Below are 19,608 nucleotides of genomic sequence, written 5' to 3' on the forward strand. Positions count from 1 at the left end.
TTTTATGTGTCCATGAAAATAAATATGTAAAATCAGTTTTCTTATTTGCTTATTATTACTTCTCAGTGGTGCTCTGAGGTGCTGTCAACCAGATTACCTGGATACCTTTTGTTTGTTTGTGTCTTTAACGCTGCACTCAGCAATATTGCAGCTATATGACAGCGGTCTGTAAATAATCAAGTCTGGACCAGACAATCCAGTGATTGATATCATGAGCATCAATTGGGATATGATGACATGCATCAACAAAGTCAGCGAGTCTGCATAGTCGTCTCTTACGGCAAGCATAGTTTGCTGAAGACCTATTCTTACCCCAAGCTTCACTGGTGCCAGATTTTATTGGGATATACTCATACTCCATCTTTTATTATATAGTTAAATTAGAAAATTCTTTTTACCAGGGGGGCGGTCGGGTAGCCTGGTGGTTAAAGCGTTCGCTCGTCACGCCGAAGACCCGGGTTCGATTCCCGACATGGGTACAATGTGTGAAGCCCATTTCTGGTGTCCCCCGCCGTGATATTGCTGGAATATTGCTAAAAGCGGTGTAAAACCATACTCACTCACTCACTCACTTTTTACCAGACTGCTTGGACACACTGGTATTTCACAATAGTTACGTGTTCGATTGTATCACTTTCTCCTCCTCCCTCAGAGACATATGGTCATATTGTCTTCTTTACCCCAATGACAAACCAAAGGAGACAGACATCTGGTTTTACAACACTCTGGTGAGTCACAACACGCAACACACGGGTGCAGGCTAAAACGGCACCTCAGCAAAACGTCACCGATTTCTCTGGCGAAAACGGCACCGCATTTGGTGAAAACGGCTACGATGTGTCGGGCGAAAACGGCACCTCTATTTTTAATAACGATGAGAACGATTTTTGTAGTAATATATATGGTCTATCATATAATGGGTAGGTTTCTCGGCAGGATAAGGCCAACTGATAAAAACCGTAGGGACTAGGCGTATATGTTGCTTCGCCACTTATTGGTGTTTGCAAATTACCATGCAAGAATAAGGTGCCGTTTTCGCCAAGCAATAGTAGCCGGTGACGTTTTGCTGAAGTACCGTTTTCGCTATAACCCAACACACAGTAGGATCGCTGGCAAGGAAGCTGGAATAGAAGGCAACAAAGCCAAACAGTTCTCTCCGGGCCACTGTGGCAACACCATAGACTAACATCTAGTCTCTGAAATGAACATATTTTACAGAAAACATCTAGTCTCTGAAATGAACATATTTTACAGAAAAAAGTTGCTCAGTTATAGTTCTAAAACATAATGAAAAGGAGCCCAGAGACTTTCTTCATTTTCAGATACTGCAGTAATCTAGACTTGCCAAACATTATAGACTTGCATGGGCTGTATTGAATATACTTGTTTCAGGGTCTTTATGAGACTAGCAACACGACTACATCAGGTTTGTTTGTTTGTTTGTTGTTTAATGCCGCACTCAGCAATATTCCAGCTATATGACGGCGGTCTGTAAATAATCGAGTCTGGATCAGACAATCCAGTGATTGATATCATGAGCATCGATCCACGCAATTGGGATCGATGACATGTATCAACCAAGTCAGCGAGCCTGACCACCCGATCCCGTTAGTCGCCTTTTACGACAAGCATAGTCGCCTTTTACGGCAAGCATGGGTTGCTGAAGACCTATTCTACCCCGGAATCTTCACGGGTCACTACATCAGGTAGTTCATATAATATCATCATGTCAACGACTATATGAGGTCAGCGAACAAGTGTTATGCGAATTAACACTGTCAGGTAAATGCGACAAACCAGTCAAACCTGACCCACTGCAAACACGAGAAGCAGACGCGTAAACAGTTCCGAAACAATCAATTTCAACTACGTTTGCGGAATAAACGGCTTGACGTGTCTGTTTTTCTAGACCTTCGTCGTTTGTTTCAAATCGGACTATTACAAATGGACATATAGACCATGTAGTGATATAACAAGGTTTGAAAATGGATGGGTTTCGGAACTTAGGATGAAACACCATGTCAAATTCCAGGATTGAAACCACCCATTTCAAAGCCTAGGGTGTGACATCTTCCCGAGGCAAGGGAGTTAACTGACTATAAAAGCCCATTTTTATAGTCGGTTAGCTCCCTTTTCTCTGGAAGATTCAGGCGTGTAACAGTATTTATAAAATTAGAAAAGATGTAATTGAAATGCACTGTTTTAAAACCTAAATTGCAACTGGCTGGTGTAAAGCCTGGGTTTTGAAGTTGAGCAAGTAAGTCGCACACTTATGCAATCTAGGTTGACCAGAGGTTTTAAGGAACCTAACATATAGCAGACCGACACCAAACCTGCCTCACTCAAAGCTTTCCTGCTGGAGTAATATTGACTCCCGTGATGTGACCCGACTGAAATACCGTAAAACCAAACGCACTCGCTAAAGTAACAATGGGTGACTTGTATACAGAACTACACACACACACACACACACACACACACACATTTCGCCCCATACATTCATAATGTCGCTTATTGCCCTACGGGTAAATGGCTGTCCATATATCATGTTGCTAAATACGGTGTCAAGACCTTTTTAGAAGAATGAGCAGATGAAGCTTTGACATAAATAGATTGCCATTGCTCAATACTCTTCATTGAAATAAAAGCGACAAAATCCTCCATAATTAGGTTTACTGAATATAATAAAAATTAACAGTTTTGGGAACAACTTTTTAAAAGTGTGTGCTCAGTCTTCACTGCAAAAAATGAAAAGAAATTTAAAAACTGAAATGGTGAAGGATCGATCTACCTTGTCATGCATTATATTGCAATTATTCTTTCCATTTATATATATATGTCATATTTGTTTGCTTATGTTGAATAAAAGCGTCAAATAGGGAATTACAGCTTCCAGTTGAAGATCAAATGCATGGTCGGTAACAACATCGAACTTACATCAATTTATGGGGGGGGGGGGGGGGGGACGTTGGGCATGCACTCATATTTTAGAGGATATGTATCGTGTTACTAGCTACGGATTTACATTATGTTCATGTTTACTCCGCAGTTCAGAGAGCTGAATTTGGAGAAAAAGGAACTACGAAACAGATGCATGCCTGTGTTTCCTGTCAGTGGAGTAAACACGTTCTCGCCAGTCTGTGAAAGGAGCAAACGGTGTTCGAACATATTTGTCACCTAGCAACAGGATGTGACGTCATGTCTAGAGTAGCCAATGGGATTAATCTGTTTATGAATAGAGGCCAAGTGCGTCACCCCATAGCTTGCACGTATAATTCCTAGCTTCCGTGTGTACCTGTCAACAGAATGTCTCATGTTTTTATACCCCCGGGGAGAAACTTCAATATTTCATTCATAGACATTAAGATGTAGTTAATGTGATGAATAAACATGAGCGATATATTCGATATAATGCTAAAAAATACAGTCATGGACACAAAAGACGTGGTTCATAATTTCAACTAAAATAAGCAAAGTTGCATTTATTCGTTTTAACTTAGAACGTCCTTTCTTTAATGTACGCCTTTGTGAAAATCCTTTAAGAACTTTTATCCCTAAACGTTCAAGATATTTAATAATAATTATACCGAATTACAGAAAAATGGACAAACAGTGTGTATATACTATCCATATTTTTTCTCTTCTTTCTCTGTATTTTGATATTTAAAAAACAAAGGTATAATAAATAACGAGGGTATTTTTCTACAACGTATTCCCAATACCATTCACATTTGTGAACAAAATATATTTAATCTAAGCTCACCAAAATATTAATAAATACTCCCGTAATTAGTGGTATGCCATACAGTTATTTTTCTCTTGGACTGATGGGCGTTTCTCTACGTAATAAGAACACGCAACAACCAATGCATGCTTACTCCCTCAACATCCGGGATGAAACAAGAAATAAATAGAGCACGTCAGTCCTTGACATCCTCACTTATCCAAAGCACCATCGTGAAGCCTAGGCCACAGGTATGTACACAGCCATGTTCAGCCTCTCAGTGCCGCAGAATGATGTAGCGTTGCGGTGTAGAACAGGTGTTTGATGCTTGTATAACCTTCCACTAGAATACATCAGTGTCAACACTTGCTGTTGCTGTTATGAATATGACAGGACAAATTTGTATATTAATACATATATGTTTATTATGTACATGTGTGATGGGGTGATTGTCAAGCGAATACCTCTGTTCTGTTTGCCACATGGGTATAATATGTGAAATTCTTTCTTGGTGTGATATGATATGGCTGGGATGTGGATATAAATTGCTCCAAACCATTATTTATACTCACCATTATTTATACTCTCTTTAGGTGAATACATGGAGTAATTAGATATCATGCTACAAGTAAATGTTTCTTATGCCCGTATTACACTATCAAAAACTTGGTCAAAATGGACTTTGGCCAAGTTTTTTTTATCAAAGGTTCTGATAGTGTAGGGGAGAGGACCGCCTTCATGGGAACCATGTCGGTAGGCTACAGCGGGAAACATATATTATACTGTCTACACTGGGCATGATGCAAGCAATATGTATATCGAACATCCATGTGATAGGTACATATGTACTTGTGAATGTCTGTCCTGCATCATATATGGAATATGTATATTCTTTGAAACCACAACCAATCTAGACTGTCAAAAGTCATGTCTAGACAGCTCAGTCATCATCAGGATATAATATTTTTAGAGGTGAGGTATGCGTAATAAAAGATTTCATAGACTGTACATGTCAGTCTATTGTTCAAGCGTACTCCTCTCGTTAACTTGTGCGTAAGGATTGTTGACAAGGACACTTCGATGACTACTTCTACTTTTCACAATTACACTCAGCAGCTTATTACGCAATGTTTGTATTGTGATACAAGTTATTTCAACAATGAGGGATGCAGTGCACTCCTTGGTCAACACAACGCAACGGTACTGTACGACTGCTCGTTTGATTGACTATGTCAACTGTTCATGGCTTTTTAGGAAATGGACGACAAGCACGTACACAAAATCAAGTTACTAAGAATATCTGAGACCTTTTTGTATTTAGCATGTAATTACATGTAATAGTTCACTAATTTGATATTTAGTTTTGGTTTAATACTTTAGTAGGTTGTTATCTCGACACCTTATTAATAGAAGGAAAAGATATTTTTTTAAAGATTTTAGTTCAAATGTGCACATATCTTTATCTGATTAAAAGAAACACGCCGACGTAAAGGATAATATTTACTTACATGATGTTTGTTTTCCCCTGTGTCACAATATACTCTAAAGGCAACAAAAAAATTATTATTATTATAATCATTATTATTATGCAGCGTTTAACAACAAACAATAGCAGTTATAGTAGTAGTGGAGGTAGTATCACCATCATATGACTACACCTCTTTCCTTTCTCACTGGACACTTTCTTATATCCCATGAGGGGCGGTCGGGTAGCCTAGTGGTTAAAGCGTTCGCTCGTCACGCCGATGACCCGGGTTCGATTCCCGACATGGGCACAATGTGTGAAGCCCATTTCTGGTGTCCCCCGCCGTGATATTGCTGGAATATTGCTAAAAGCGGCGTAAAACCATACTCACTCATTATATCCCATGTGACACATTCCTTACCTGATGATATTCATAACACGATGTTATTACGACTTAACGTTTTTGAGTTGAGCATTCTTCTGACCCTGCGGAGTGACTGACGTCTTAAGAAAAAGACAGAGTCTCCACATAGCTGTTTCAAAGTATAGTATCAGGACATTTCGGATAGTGTTTTATGAACATAAAAAACGTAATAAACACTTTTTTATATTATGGATATACATGCATCTGTTTTGAAATCCAGTCGTTTTGATTGATTGATATAGAAGATTTAACGTGCGCTTTCCGACTACAGCGTATTTCGCACACGGGCCTGGCCGGACCATTTAGTGTATTCCGAGAAGGGTGAAAGTGGTGTGTGCAACCCAAGAGGGGGCTTTTAGGGGTTGCTTATATTGATTTTTTGAAATTTTGAAATTTGGAATAAATGCCGAGGTGGGTGGAGGAGGGAACTAAGGGAGCCGGGTGAGGTGGGTGTTTGTATGTTTATTGGATTTTGGATTGGTAGATTAATTAATTTTTAGATGCGCTTAATTAGGTCTGTTTTGATTAGGAATATGCCTAGGGCCTTGAAGTTTTCTAGTTTATTTTGAGGGTTTAGTATTTCATCTAGAGTAGGAACCTTATTTAGATTGAGGGTGGTTTGTAGTGTGGTTCTGTGTGTTTGATAGTGGGAGCAGTGAATGAGTGCGTGTTCTGTGGTTTCGGGTTGTTTGCAGTGGGGGCAGTTGCCTGTGGTGTGTCTTTTAAGTTGTTTTAGGTGGTTATTTAGGTTAGTGTGTCAATCCAGTCGTGAATGACAGCACTTTAAATTGTGCAACCTGTCGTTGGCATTAAATGCTTAGTCACATGTGCCACGTGTAAATAACGTGAACATCACTCACAGCCAGTGTATTGACTTCCGAACATCGTCCTGAGCAGCCGTCACAGACAGACAGTGAACCTATCTATTCAGGACACGGCGAATGTATTGTTGTTATATGCCACAGGAGCAGGATGACCGCGATGGCTGCACTGGTCGACTGTGGTGACGTAATTCCACGTCACTTGTCGCTTCAAATTCAGTGTTATTTATGTGACATGTGACGTGTGAGGCAAGTGTCTATTATATAATCCCACCTGAGAATAAGGTCGCCCGACTTAAGTTTCTGTGTTTTCCAATGATATATACTTTTATTCTATAGCCTACGTACGAAAATATATTTGTCATATGCTGAAACTGTCGAGCAGTTAAATGAGTGAAATGAATTATCTCTAAAGTTGAGCACATGAAATATGTATTTAGCAAATATATGACTATTTGTTGGACGTTCATCTTGTAGCAAGTTAATAAATTGTAGTACACTTGGAAATCTACATAGGAATTCAGATACCGTGGATATAATATGGACACACCATAACAAAATAGTATTCATCTCCAATTCATTAATATAGAAAGGGCAAATACGATTTTCCAATGCTAATTTAGAATTTGCCCACCTCTTTTCAATCGTTAAATTATGAGAACCCACTCTGCTAGTTTAGGCTATTCTATATTTGGAGACATCAATTAATGTTAAAAATTAAATCATAAGGGAATGTTTAATATTTAAACATAGTCGAGTTTCACTTATCGACTTTTACTGGTTTCGCCACATGGAGGATGCACATCTTTTGTCCTTTGCTTAAATTCCTTTTGAAAATAAAATACCATGTATCCGAATTAGTTAAAGGGCACATCGCTCCACGACATAAAGCCCCCTTTATGTCTAGGATTCTGGACTTTCACTGACATTCATCATAACAGTTTAGTTATCAAAGTAGTGTTTAACCTCATTAAACAACCTTGCTGTGACAACTGGTTTGAGACTTGTGCACTTTAAATGGTTTGGGGGTTTTCCTACGGCTTGAAACAAACTTGCTAGGAGTGCCATTTTGCCCGGGCAGAGTGCACCTTTAACATTCTAAACGAGCGGAACCGGTTTGAGTAAATGCACATCCTGAAGTGCTAAGTCCGTCGCAGTCCTCCAGGAACATGTGACATTCCAACGGGTTCCGGGACGGTTTACTGTTACAGTGGGTGAGGCCCACCAACCATTGAGTGGATAAACATAATTTCTGTAGATAAACTGGGACGTTTTTGAACTGAAATAAGTAAGTGTACATGCGTATCATTCCCCTTGAACATAAGCTGTGTTAGTGTGTACGTTGTGATGTCTGTTAATAATACAGTAGAGGTTATTAAGTTATTTGTCTTCGTTGTTTGTTTGTTGTTTAACACCGCACAATATTCCAGCTATATGACGGCGGTCTGTAAATAATCGAATCTGGACCATGACAATCCAGTAATTGACATCATGAGCATCGTGCCACTTAATTGGGATACGATTAGAGTCAGCGAGCCTGACCACCCGATCCCGTTAGTCGTATCTTACGACAAGCATAGTCGCCTATTACGGTAAGCATGGGATTGAACCCGGATCTTCACGGGTCTATTTGCCTTGTCTCAGAATTAATTATGATATTTTTGTCAGATCTTTGTGTAACAGTGATAATATCGGAGGAGTTGACGTTCTTTTTAATCCGTCGTCTCACGAGTGTGTAGTTTATATGATTATTTAAATTACACACTAAAGCCACACAGAATAGTGGCTGTTATATTGACTGATAGACTAAACATGTGCGCAAATACCATAAATCCGTGATCAAACGACCTTTTTTGTAAGGTTTTCGCGAACCCCTTAGAAACGACACCTAGTAAAGACATGCTTCTGATTTCAGAAAAAAAAGTAAATTGATTCAAGGAGGAAAATAGTGATGTATATTACTCAAAAGAACTTAAAGAACATGACAGATTAACCATAGTGATATAAAGATAGGATGTTCTTTAACGTCTTTTGAGTAGTATATATCTTGCTGGTTATCAGGTGTGATGTTATCTTTGTACTAGAGATCTACTCCACAGGCTCTAGTTCTTTTTTCTCAATACCACCACTTGTTGAAGGTAACCTCTGAGCATGATTAGATAGAGCGAGACCCGTGAATATCGGAATAGAAAATAGGTCTTCAGAAACCCATGCTTGCCGTAAGAGGCGACTATGCTTGTCGTAATAGGCGACTAACGAGATCGGGTGGTCAGGCTCGCTGACATGTTGATGCATGTCATCGTATCCGAACTACGTGGATCGATGCTCATGATATCAATCACTGAATTGTCTCGATTATTTACATACCGTCGTGATAAAGAAAGGAGGTAGCTGAGTGCGGCGTCAAACAACAAACAAACAAGATAGAGCGATGCCTAGAATATAGGTCTTATGCACTCAGATGTATTCCATCTTTAAGATAGATGCCTGTTAATACATGAGGCTCGACCAAACAATGTGATACGATATTCATGACGCCAGTCACCAAGCCATCGTACCCATCCGCCTCTTACGACAAGCCGAGGGTGCTGCGGACCTAGTCTAACCAGGGGACTGTTGACAGATCGGGGGGTGGGGTGGGGTGTGTGTGTGTGTGTGTGTGTGTGTGTGTGGGGGGGGGGAGCAATTCGCGACAGGGTCCATATGTCTTCCACGAGTGAAGACCACCTCCGTGGTCTAGTGGTAGAGCACCCGCCCGGAGAGCGGAAGGTCCGGGGATTCGATTCCCGGCCGCGTCATACCAAAAGACTTTAACAGATGGTACTTGTTGTAGAATGTCTGGCGCTCGACATTAAGGGGTTAAAAGAAGGACTGTCGGCTCGGTGTCAGTATACTGTGTCTGAATGGGGTATTCATGTTAAACTGCAGCATGGTATCTCAGTGAGCTAGCACTATAAATCGTCATCAATCCGGACTAGTACAAACAGCCAAACACACAAACACGTACATGCACGTCGCTGTAATCTTAAATGCAATAATCGTGGACGCGACGTTAAACCTCATTTCACCTCACCTCCACGAGTGAAAGATCACCACATAGAGCTGAATGAGATTAGCCTATTGACGTAATGTCATAACTTTTGTGACGCCGTAACGACGTTGTGTCGTATTTCAATTGAGGACAGTGTCAATGCAAACTCACTTTTTGACCAGTACTATGTATATACCACTCATTTGACTATAATTAATCTGTCATGATCTAATCAAGAAAAGAATCGGGTGTTCTTTAACTTCTATTGAGTAATATACTACACTTTGTTACATTGCAGTGTAATTTATTGTTAAACAATGATTTCAACTGTATTACATTGTTTCTATTGAGATTCAGTAGAAGTTCATTGGGTTCTATTTTGACAATGGTTAGTTGTCAGGAGTGCTGTACTATTTAATGTAAGCAGTGGTTAGGAAGTTACTATAATTAGAGGCTCGGACTATCTGTAAACATCCGGAAAAGCATGGATGGATGTCAAGCGTTATAGGAACATATGGCATATTCTGTGATATTCAAGTTACACTGGACCGTGTCAGACACTGTGTTGAAAGTTGGACTGGTTGGACTATGTAAGTGGGGCGGGCGCGTCCCTGTCTCATCTCACATTTCATCTGACATTACATCAAGACTAGCGGTTGTGTGAAAATCACTTATCCTTCCGGATTCCCAGCCTAGGCCTACGTCGTTACCTTGACCTCCGTTGCGGCACGGACTTGTAAGGTTATATAGGTCCGTGGTTGCGGATAGGTGAATATCATAGTAACTGAAGTTTTTGGAAATCACCACATCCATCGTTGTTTGTATTTGACACTGCCATTTAATATTGTACTACCACTCTATTGCATCCTGTCATTGTAAGTGCTATGCGGTTATTTGCATGATATGTAAACCTAGTTAATTGTGTAATGCAATTGTTGATTGTATACCAGTTGTTGGTTGTTTGTTGGTTTCACACTAAATTCTTTTACGTAGAGATTTCTGGATTAACTTTTTGTTTCAGTTAGGGAATCGACACTAACAACTTGGACAAATGAGAACATATTTCTAACATGAGAGTATCTTTGTTTCATCAAAGGGTTCTCAGGGGCCATACTTTGTCCCCGAAAATTCTTGAACATAATAACTATGATTCACATATTTAGGAAAAAGAAATTGTCTGCCACACACGTGGCATTGTTGCAATGCGGCTTTTTTAGAAAAAAACAACATATTAGGCACATAGTTGTAATTTAAAAAATATCTGGTTTCAAAAATCCCAGTTCCAGTATCAGAACAACACATCGATTTACACCCTTAACCTAAAGAGATAACATGGACGCATTCCCGTGTATCCAGACAATACGATAAGCGTGTTTACCTGTAACCAATAGGTGTCAAATGTAAAGGGCCAATGTTGACCGAAATATTAAAGTGTTCATATCCAAGCAGTAGAACGTGGCGTCCACTGGAATTTTATCTTCAAATAGTTTTAAAACAAATCGTGTACCATGCACAATTAATTGACGACGCATCAAATGCAAATTTAACCTTCCATCAACAATTTAACGGAAATATATTACAATAATAGCTAACGTTTTAGAATACGTTTATCCATTTTGGTAAAACATTTCTCTTTAAATAACATTATTTCCATGACACAATGACCTATAATTTAGTATTTTGATACAAATTTGCCTTTTTATGCACATCCCCCAATTTTACAGCGATGTTGCACAGACAACGAGGCAACTCTGACATAACGTCATGTTTTTAAATTATTGACGAACGTTCACGCTCTTTGAAGTCAATAAGCGCCCTGTCTTACACATGGCATGGAATCAATTTTTACATATTTACTCCGGTACATCGACGATTTGATCCTTGCGATAAAGCGCAAGCAGGATTTATTTATTTAGTAATTCTTTATCCCTTACATTCAATCATAAACTTACCTTTCTTTCTTTCTTTCTTTATTCATTTATTTATTTGCATCATTCGGGCGGTCGGAAGTCTAGTTCGCTCGTCACGCCGAAGACCCGGGTTTGATTCCCGTACAATGTGTGAAGCCACTTTTTCTGGTGTCCCCTGCCGTGATATTGCTTGAATATTGCTAGAAGCGGCGTAAAACCATACTCACTCACTCACTATTTGCATCATTCAATTGTTGCCCTCTACGCGAACGCCTGTTGTCACCATGATTTTCACTGATCCATTCATATAATATACAATGCTATTTTGCCTTTTACTCCCAGTCGAATATGTTTTCGGCTGGTAATCGAGACTGGTTTTTCCCTGGCATTGACGTTTTGTATATGTATGATTGTTTGTTAGCCAAGGATAGAAAGTGTGGCTACTTAATAAGTACTATAATGAGTTGTATTACGCGGCAGTCACCCATATCCCAGCTACATCACGCAACCTGCAAGAAATCGAGTCTGGCATAAGACAAACCAGTGGATGATCGCATGAGCAACGATCGGTGATCGATGATACATAGCGAGGTGACATAGTGTACAAATGTTAATGTCCCCTTTTAAATAACCAGCTAGGTGGAGATAGGGGGCATGTCCTCAGATGTAGCGTGTCCCTCAGCTGGGACAAGGGCAATAGATACGAGGCCTTGACCCCCAAACAACGTACTTGTAAACACTGAATGTGTGACGTGTCAAGATGACACATCGGATGTCGAAAGATTATAATATCGACCACGAGTGACAATTTAATGATATCCCTTATTGAAAATACGCTGCACGCTTAGCGACAGAAACATCAGCTATGCCAAGCAATACAGCTAGGGATAACGTCAATGTGATCTGACTGTAGTGACTTTGTATTATAAGGGTGCAAACAAGAAAGACGTCAAAGGCCATTTGCTACGTTAGCCGAACTGGGCCAGGATTTGCAAGAGGAGTGGACAAGAATCCCCCAGATTGTCCTTGGGAGATTGATTCGGACCATGCCACGCCGTATAAATGAATTGTTGACCAATTGGGGCTTGATCTATTTTGATCAAATCATTTAAAAACTTTCAGTTTTTTGACTGCACACCCATGGCGTCTTCCTTACAATAAACCCCAACATTGATTGTCATGTTACACCTTGTCCTTCCTTTTGTCTATACCCCTTTACCACTGCGCGGTACCTCATTGTATTTCTGTTTCTATTTAGAGTATATATGAGGAAGACGTTTTCCTTCAGCCTTTTCTTCAGCTTTGGTATACAAGTACTGTGAATATTGATAGATATTTTAGCACTGAAGCTTCCACCTCGTATAAACATACCGTCGCAATTCCTGAGTCGATTGAACTGTCGACCGGGTGGTCACTTTGTGTGGCCAGGGTGATCATGCAGATGCAATCATACCCGGACGTCGTTACCACTGCTGGCGCTGCCAACCACGTCTTTGCCTTATTCCTCCTTGATTTTTTACAGGCCGCCATTAAATAGCTGCATTATTGCTGACTGCGGCGTTAAACATCATTCACTCACTTTGACATATACAACAAACCAGCACAGTCTTCAAACATTTTTAGGGGGCACGGGTGGCCCAGTCGTTTAAGGCGCCGCGATTCGCTGTAGAGAGTTGGGTCCATTGGGCACGCCAGAAACCTATGATTGTGAGTTCGAATTCCAGTTCGACCCGATTATGTTTCTAGATTTGTCAGCACCATACCCGTGCTCATGGGTTTCACCAAAGTGGTAAACGTCTGACACCTGCGTCACTTCGGGCTTTCCTCCCACATTAAGCTGACACGCCGTGATATGACTGGAATACTGTTAAAAGCGGCGTTAAACCAAACTCACTCAAACATTTTTACGCGGATGAGTTACGGCGCATGGATCCTTGTCAGCACCATACCCGGGCTCTTGGTTTCGCCAAAGTGGTAAACATCAACGGCCTTTATCAAAGTAGGCTTTCCCCCACGCCGTGATTTAGCTAAAATAGTGTTCAAAGGGGCTTGCAAGTCACTAGCACAGAAAACAACGTAACATGTTGATAAGACTGAAAGCGGGGTTGTTATGGTTAAAAGTTAACGACGGGAGATGGTCGGGGATTGATTTATGTTTACGTTTATGTCCTCTAGGGAATAGGGATAGAAATTTTATATCATTTTATCTGAATATGTAACACCTGTAAGAACATAAGACTCCTCTATCGGCCTGAAATGTATTGCCATATTTCGAATATCTTTAAATTTAGAACGCTTCTGTCTTCCAACGATGTGAGGTTTAGAAACTTATGTAAATATTTATGTCAAAGTTATAAACTGAGACAACGTTGCAAATACTAGAATATATACTATGATATAAGTTACTCATTAAATCATGTACCATTGCAATATGTATGTAAGCACTTTGACTATATATGGGCCAGTGGCCTTCAAACGAATAAAAGACTTAACTTGACTGACAGTCTTTCCAATCTCACAAACACCACGACAGCTCTTGAAAATCTATAACGTTCTGGAAATGTGGCAGTAATCTGATCTTTAAACTTCTATCAATAAAAAAGAACATTTGTTTCGGTGATTAATATGTACTGCTAAAAGACTTAGGCCGAGTCCGTATGAACACTGCAGTTTGGGACAGTAGGCCTTTCACGTGAGCGTGAAGCGATGCACGTGGAGTTCATGTTCTGCGTGTGTTTCATCACAACCGACTGGTCCACGAGCGAACCTACCACCCCTGCTGTTGTTATGGACTGCCCGAATAATGCAGATCCGCAGGTTCACGTGTTAGGTCGTGATAGTGCTTAAGTTTTTGTTTTTTTCTGTAATACCATTCTTTTCACAAACCACAGCGGCCAAATAACAGATTTGGACTTGGTAAAATATGACATTATATATAATTCAATCTGTTTGATGTTAGATGACTTGTCAATGTGTGTTGATTTTATTTGCCGTAAATTCTTTATCTGTACTTTCCGTCAAGTTGTTTGGGTAGTCGGCCCGTACATCACGCGTCCCCACGATCAGCTGGGACAAAGTCCAGGGGGGATCCGGGCAGTGTGGAAAGTTACCCGATAAATTTGCTTCGATTGCAGATATTTTGGTTGTAACGACCATGAAATATCAGTTTTGTACAGTATAAACACGTTTTCATATATAATGCACGTGCAAACAATAAACCTGATGAATGCAATTTGAATATCGATGCCATACCAATAATGTATTTAAATCAATGCATCTCCGGGGATACAAGTGTATCTCAATAAATGGAAATTGATAAACGCAGCATTTACGAATACCACAGACTAAAACGCATGAACGTCGTACTTTGTATGCGCTTTAAACGCCACTCCACCCCACACAAATACTTATAAAAACTAGGGCGATGGGTGGCCTGGTGGATTAAGTGTTCGCTCGTCACGCCGAAGACATTCTATTCCCTTCATGGGTACAATGAGTGAAGCCTATTTTCTTGGTGTCCCCCGCCGTGATATTGCTGGAATAAATTGCGTTAAACTATACTCACTCACTCCTTTATTCATTGTCTTATTCCTCCGCAAGCTTTGTTTTGCACTGTGGGTGAAAATCTGAGAATATGTATAGGAACGCTGCGATGAAGTGGTGTTCTCTGATTTCTTTTCTTCATTATATACTAGTATATGCTCAAAATCCATTTCGGAGAATTCTACCAGCATGCAATGAAGACGAGAAGTATATGTATTTTAAAAAATGATGCGAAATGATATTGATTCATAAACTTCGATTGATAATTAGCAAGTATATGGTACAGATTACAACAGTTAAAATGTAACTTTTCAGAGTGGTGTACCAAACATGCTTGTTTTCCCGCGTACTGAGGGAACGGTTGGCAAGTTGCGTCCACTAGCGTAGAAGAAACCTATAACCAGTTTATCATGGGTTCAAATCCCGGTAGGCCTTGATTATGTTTCTAGGTTTGTCAGCAGCACACCCGTGCTCGTCGGTTACACACGTGGTCAAAATACACAAGGGGCACAGGTGGCAGAGTTGCGCCCCTTGGGAACCTCAGAAACCTATGATCGTGGTAAACGTCTAAAGCCTTCATCATTTCTCCCACAGTAAGCTGACATGCTGTGATATAACTGGAATACTGTTCAAAGCGGCGTTAAACCCAACTCACTCACTCACTCAAAGCGGCGTTACACCAAACGCACTCCGACGTACCATAAGAGTGCACGGTAAACCTGATCTGGATGAGTGAGTGAGTATGGTTTTACGCCGCTTTTAGCAAAATTTCAGCAATATCACGGCGGGGGACACCAGAAATGGGCTTCACACATTGTACCCATGTCGGGAATCGAACGCGTGTCTTCCGCGTGACGAGCGAACGCTTAAACCGCTAGGCTACCGACCGGGCCTGACCTGGATGACCGGCTATCCGTGTTTCTGTACTGATACCGTGATACGTCAATCAAGATAGTCTGTTTTTAAATCGTGTGGTATATAATAAACAAAGAGATCTACAGAGTAGACATGGCCTTACTTAACTCGTCATCAAGTCGAGAGACGTATGTTTTCATTGATACGGGGTCTGTCCTGCTGTCAATGTTGTCGTTACTTGGCCTTGATAATGTGTTGACGATGTTGACGAATACTGCCACAATCTCCTGTATCTGATAACGCGAACAGTCATATATCTGTGAAAACAGACACGTATGTGATTCAGACATGTACACGTGTATCAGCTTTCATTTATTATTACAACACGGGCAATATATGCGTACATTGTTATATCACGGCAAGAGCATTAAGTGACGACCGGTATGTATATGGAATTATGTTACCATGTTACTTCACATGTAAGATACTTTAAGTTAATTGGTCAATAAACACTACCATTTTGTTACATTTCCATGGACCCCGCTACAGCGATGAACAACTGGAAAACAGTTTGCCGATCTTTGTAAACTCTGCAAATCGAGCTCTTTACAGCGATACGGCGTCGCGTAATGTATATTAACATTGACTTTACGTGATGCATGGAGCCAACACAATGTCGCTATCGTTGTAGGCTTATACTTTGGGAATACGGTTTGACGCACTCGCTGACGTACAACCTCCGCTATCGACTCAGTGCACTCGTCACACAAAACGTTCAGACATCAAACCGCATTCCCCTCGTGATGCGACTACACGTCATTGTAATGAGACCCGTGACGATCCGGGGTAGAAAAGGTCTTCAGCAACCCATCCTTGCCGTAGGAGGCGACTGACTATGTCTGTCGCAACAGACGACTAACGGGATCGGGTGATCGGGCTCGCTGACTTGGTTGATGCATGTCATTGTATCCCAATTGCGTGGATCGATGTTCATGATATCAATTTATGTTTTAGAAGTAATGAAATCTGAAATAAGTCAGAAATGTTACACCTCCTAGGGAAAACAAGGTCAAGGCCAGGATACAGAATCCTACAATGCAGGTTCATTATTAACCAAGTGTATAGCTAAAACCTGTCTTTTGTTTGCCATACGTACAGCAATATTAGTGTATTGCTTTGTAATACATTAGTGTATCCATGTACCAAAAATATTCAAAGGCAGCTGAATGTGATCAGCCCTGGTGGAGGGAATCAACCCGGCGGGTAGAGCTGAATGTGATCAGCCCTGGTGGGGGGAATCAACTCGGCGGGTAGAGCTGAATGTGATCAACCCTGGTGGGGGGAATCAACTCGGCGGGTAGAGCTGAATGTGATCAGCCCTGGTGGGGGGAATCAACCCGGCGGGTAGAGCTGAATGTGATCAACCCTGGTGGGGGGAATCAACTCGGCGGGTAGAGCTGAATGTGATCAGCCCTGGTGGGGGGAATCAACCCGGCGGGTAGAGCTGAATGTGATCAGCCCTGGTGGAGGGAATCAACTCGGCGGGTAGAGCTGAATGTGATCAGCCCTGGTGGGGGGAATCAACCCGGCGGGTAGAGCTGAATGTGATCAGCCCTGGTGGGGGGAATCAACCCGGCGGGTAGAGCTGAATGTGATCAGCCCTGGTGGAGGGAATCAACTCGGCGGGTAGAGTTGAATGTCACATGTGTGTAATCTCGTGGTGTGTGTACCCTGTCAGCTAAAAGGAACATATTTAAAAACACTTGAGATATGGTCGGTCACCTGCTTTATCTCCCCGTGGGGACGCTATATAAGACCACCCGCTTTTGGCCCAGATGAGCTGAGGGGCTGACTTTGTTAAGGTGAGAAACTTTGGGTACAACGGTCGTGTGGGATCTCTATACACTTTCTCCACGACCTTGGCTTTTCATCTGCTATCCTTGAAAGTACTGTATACGCACATTAGTAGACGATTGTTTCACAAAATAATTCCATTACCTGGACCAGCATTTTTCTGATCACGATTTGGTGATTGAGAAAATCTTTCAGAATGTTCTGAGTTTTTATTCTCATATAAGTATAATGTAAATCTATATTTAACTGAAAATCGATTACTGAGAAAACTTCAGCGGCGAGGCGTTCTAATTTCGCTCTATATTAATGCTTATTTAATGAAAACGTTTGCCATTACAGAATTGAAATCCACTCTCAAAATTGAGCCATCGAGATGTTGACAGCTCTTTTATTCCGTTTCTCGGACATTAAATATTTCATTGATTTGGCGTTTTCATATATATTGCTGTGCATGGATAGCTGTCAACTCAATGCCTTAGTATTATAAAATTGCAATTGACTCGTGAAATAGAGCTGTCAGCAAATTCACTATTTCATTTATTGCATTTCTCGGACATTACACACCAGGTTGAAGGGAACTATTTGTATTTAATCACCGTCTTAACGAGATTAGGAAATGACTTCTGTCAGTGAGGCCATTTATAATATCGAGATATAAAATCAAGTCTTTCAATTTAATATAAAAAAATCAATCGTTTGCAGTATTGTCGTAATTTCCTAATGGTGTTCAGATATCCGGTGCATTGTAATCAAATGTCAGTCGGCACACGGTAATCTTTCAAACAACGTAAATGAATGTGAGGTACGTTTCTGTGTTCAAACCAAAGTTCACTTCTCTTCGCGTTTTCCAGGTAGCCACGATGCTGAAGTTCTTCGTTCTAGTTGTCCTCCTGGGGGCGACGTTCGCCAAAGAGTAAGTATACATTTTATTTCACAAATAGGTTTTAGTTTATCAGTACACAAACATAACAATAAAACCTCGTTAAATTGAACTCCACTTTATCGAAATATCGTTTAACCGAAGTGACTAGTGGTTCCATCAGAGTCGCAACAGAACTATTGTCCAATATTGGCACTTCGCTTGTCTCGAAATCGACATGTGTAATATTCTGTTCGATTGTCACCGAGTCTTCGAGTTAACATAGTTCCACTGTACCTAGAAATGATCTCGTGAAACTTGCTCCCTTATTCTCTGAACTCTGCTATAAAGCGGCGGCAGTGTTAATGCGACTTGGACCCAGGCACCGGGTGTCGAATTTCAAAACTATACTTTTAACAAAGATTCACCTGTTCCTCATTACAACTGCTGGTCATTTTACCCAAAATAAAACATAAAACATAAAAACATAAAACGAAACCACCGCGCAGGGCAACAGCCCATAGCACATTTTTGCAACAAAAGTTCGAGAATTTTACACTAAATGGATGTTTCAATTTCGGCTTAAATGATCTGGCAACATACGAGTTTAAAGGTTGTTTAAGTCGAGGTGAGTAGATAAGAATGGATGTACGCCATACTTAGCAATATTCCAGCATTATGACGTTGGACTTATATATCACATTGTACCCAACCCGTGAAGATCCGGGGTAGAATACGTCTTCAGCAACCCATGCTTGCCGTAAGAGGCGACAATGCTTGTCGTAAGAGGCGACTAACGGGATCGGGTGGTCAGGCTCGCTCCCTTGGTTGGTGCATATCATCATATCCCAATGGCGTGGATCGATGCTCATGATGCCTATCACTGGATTGTCTGTTCAAGACTCGATTATTTACAGACCGCGGTCATATAGCTGGAATTTTCCTGAGTGCGGCGTTAAACAACAAACAAACAAACAATCACATTGTACCCTTGTGACGAAATAAGCCCGGCTTCCAATATGACGATCGATCGCTTTAACCACGAGACTAGGAATTTAATTAATCACCTGATAAATGTTACCCTGGTTACATGTCCATCAGTGTAAAAATGTAATCACCCTG

The 19,608-nt window shown here is 40.8% G+C and overlaps 1 protein-coding gene across 12 annotated transcripts in view; it reads left to right on the plus strand.

Annotated features, from left to right (window-relative positions):
• The first annotated feature begins 3,870 nt into the window (after positions 1 to 3,870).
• LOC139450535 (CD109 antigen-like) overlaps positions 3,871 to 19,608 on the plus strand; it is a 58,163-nt gene continuing 42,425 nt past the window's right edge. For 8 of the 12 annotated variants that reach the window (XM_071232276.1, XM_071232275.1, XM_071232269.1 and 5 more), the window contains exons 1-2: positions 3,945 to 3,975; positions 18,479 to 18,540. In XM_071232276.1, coding sequence (XP_071088377.1) covers positions 18,488 to 18,540 — 53 coding nt within the window. In that variant the 5' untranslated portion in view covers positions 3,945 to 3,975; positions 18,479 to 18,487. Of the gene's footprint in view, positions 3,976 to 17,607; positions 17,636 to 18,478; positions 18,541 to 19,608 lie in introns of those variants that run through there. The other 4 variants (XM_071232267.1, XM_071232265.1, XM_071232274.1 and 1 more) reach the window with 4 other exon arrangements.

This window comes from Haliotis cracherodii, unplaced genomic scaffold (genome assembly GCF_022045235.1).
Source record: "Haliotis cracherodii isolate W230 unplaced genomic scaffold, xgHalCrac1.p SCAF_8, whole genome shotgun sequence".
NCBI lineage: Eukaryota > Metazoa > Mollusca > Gastropoda > Lepetellida > Haliotidae > Haliotis > Haliotis cracherodii.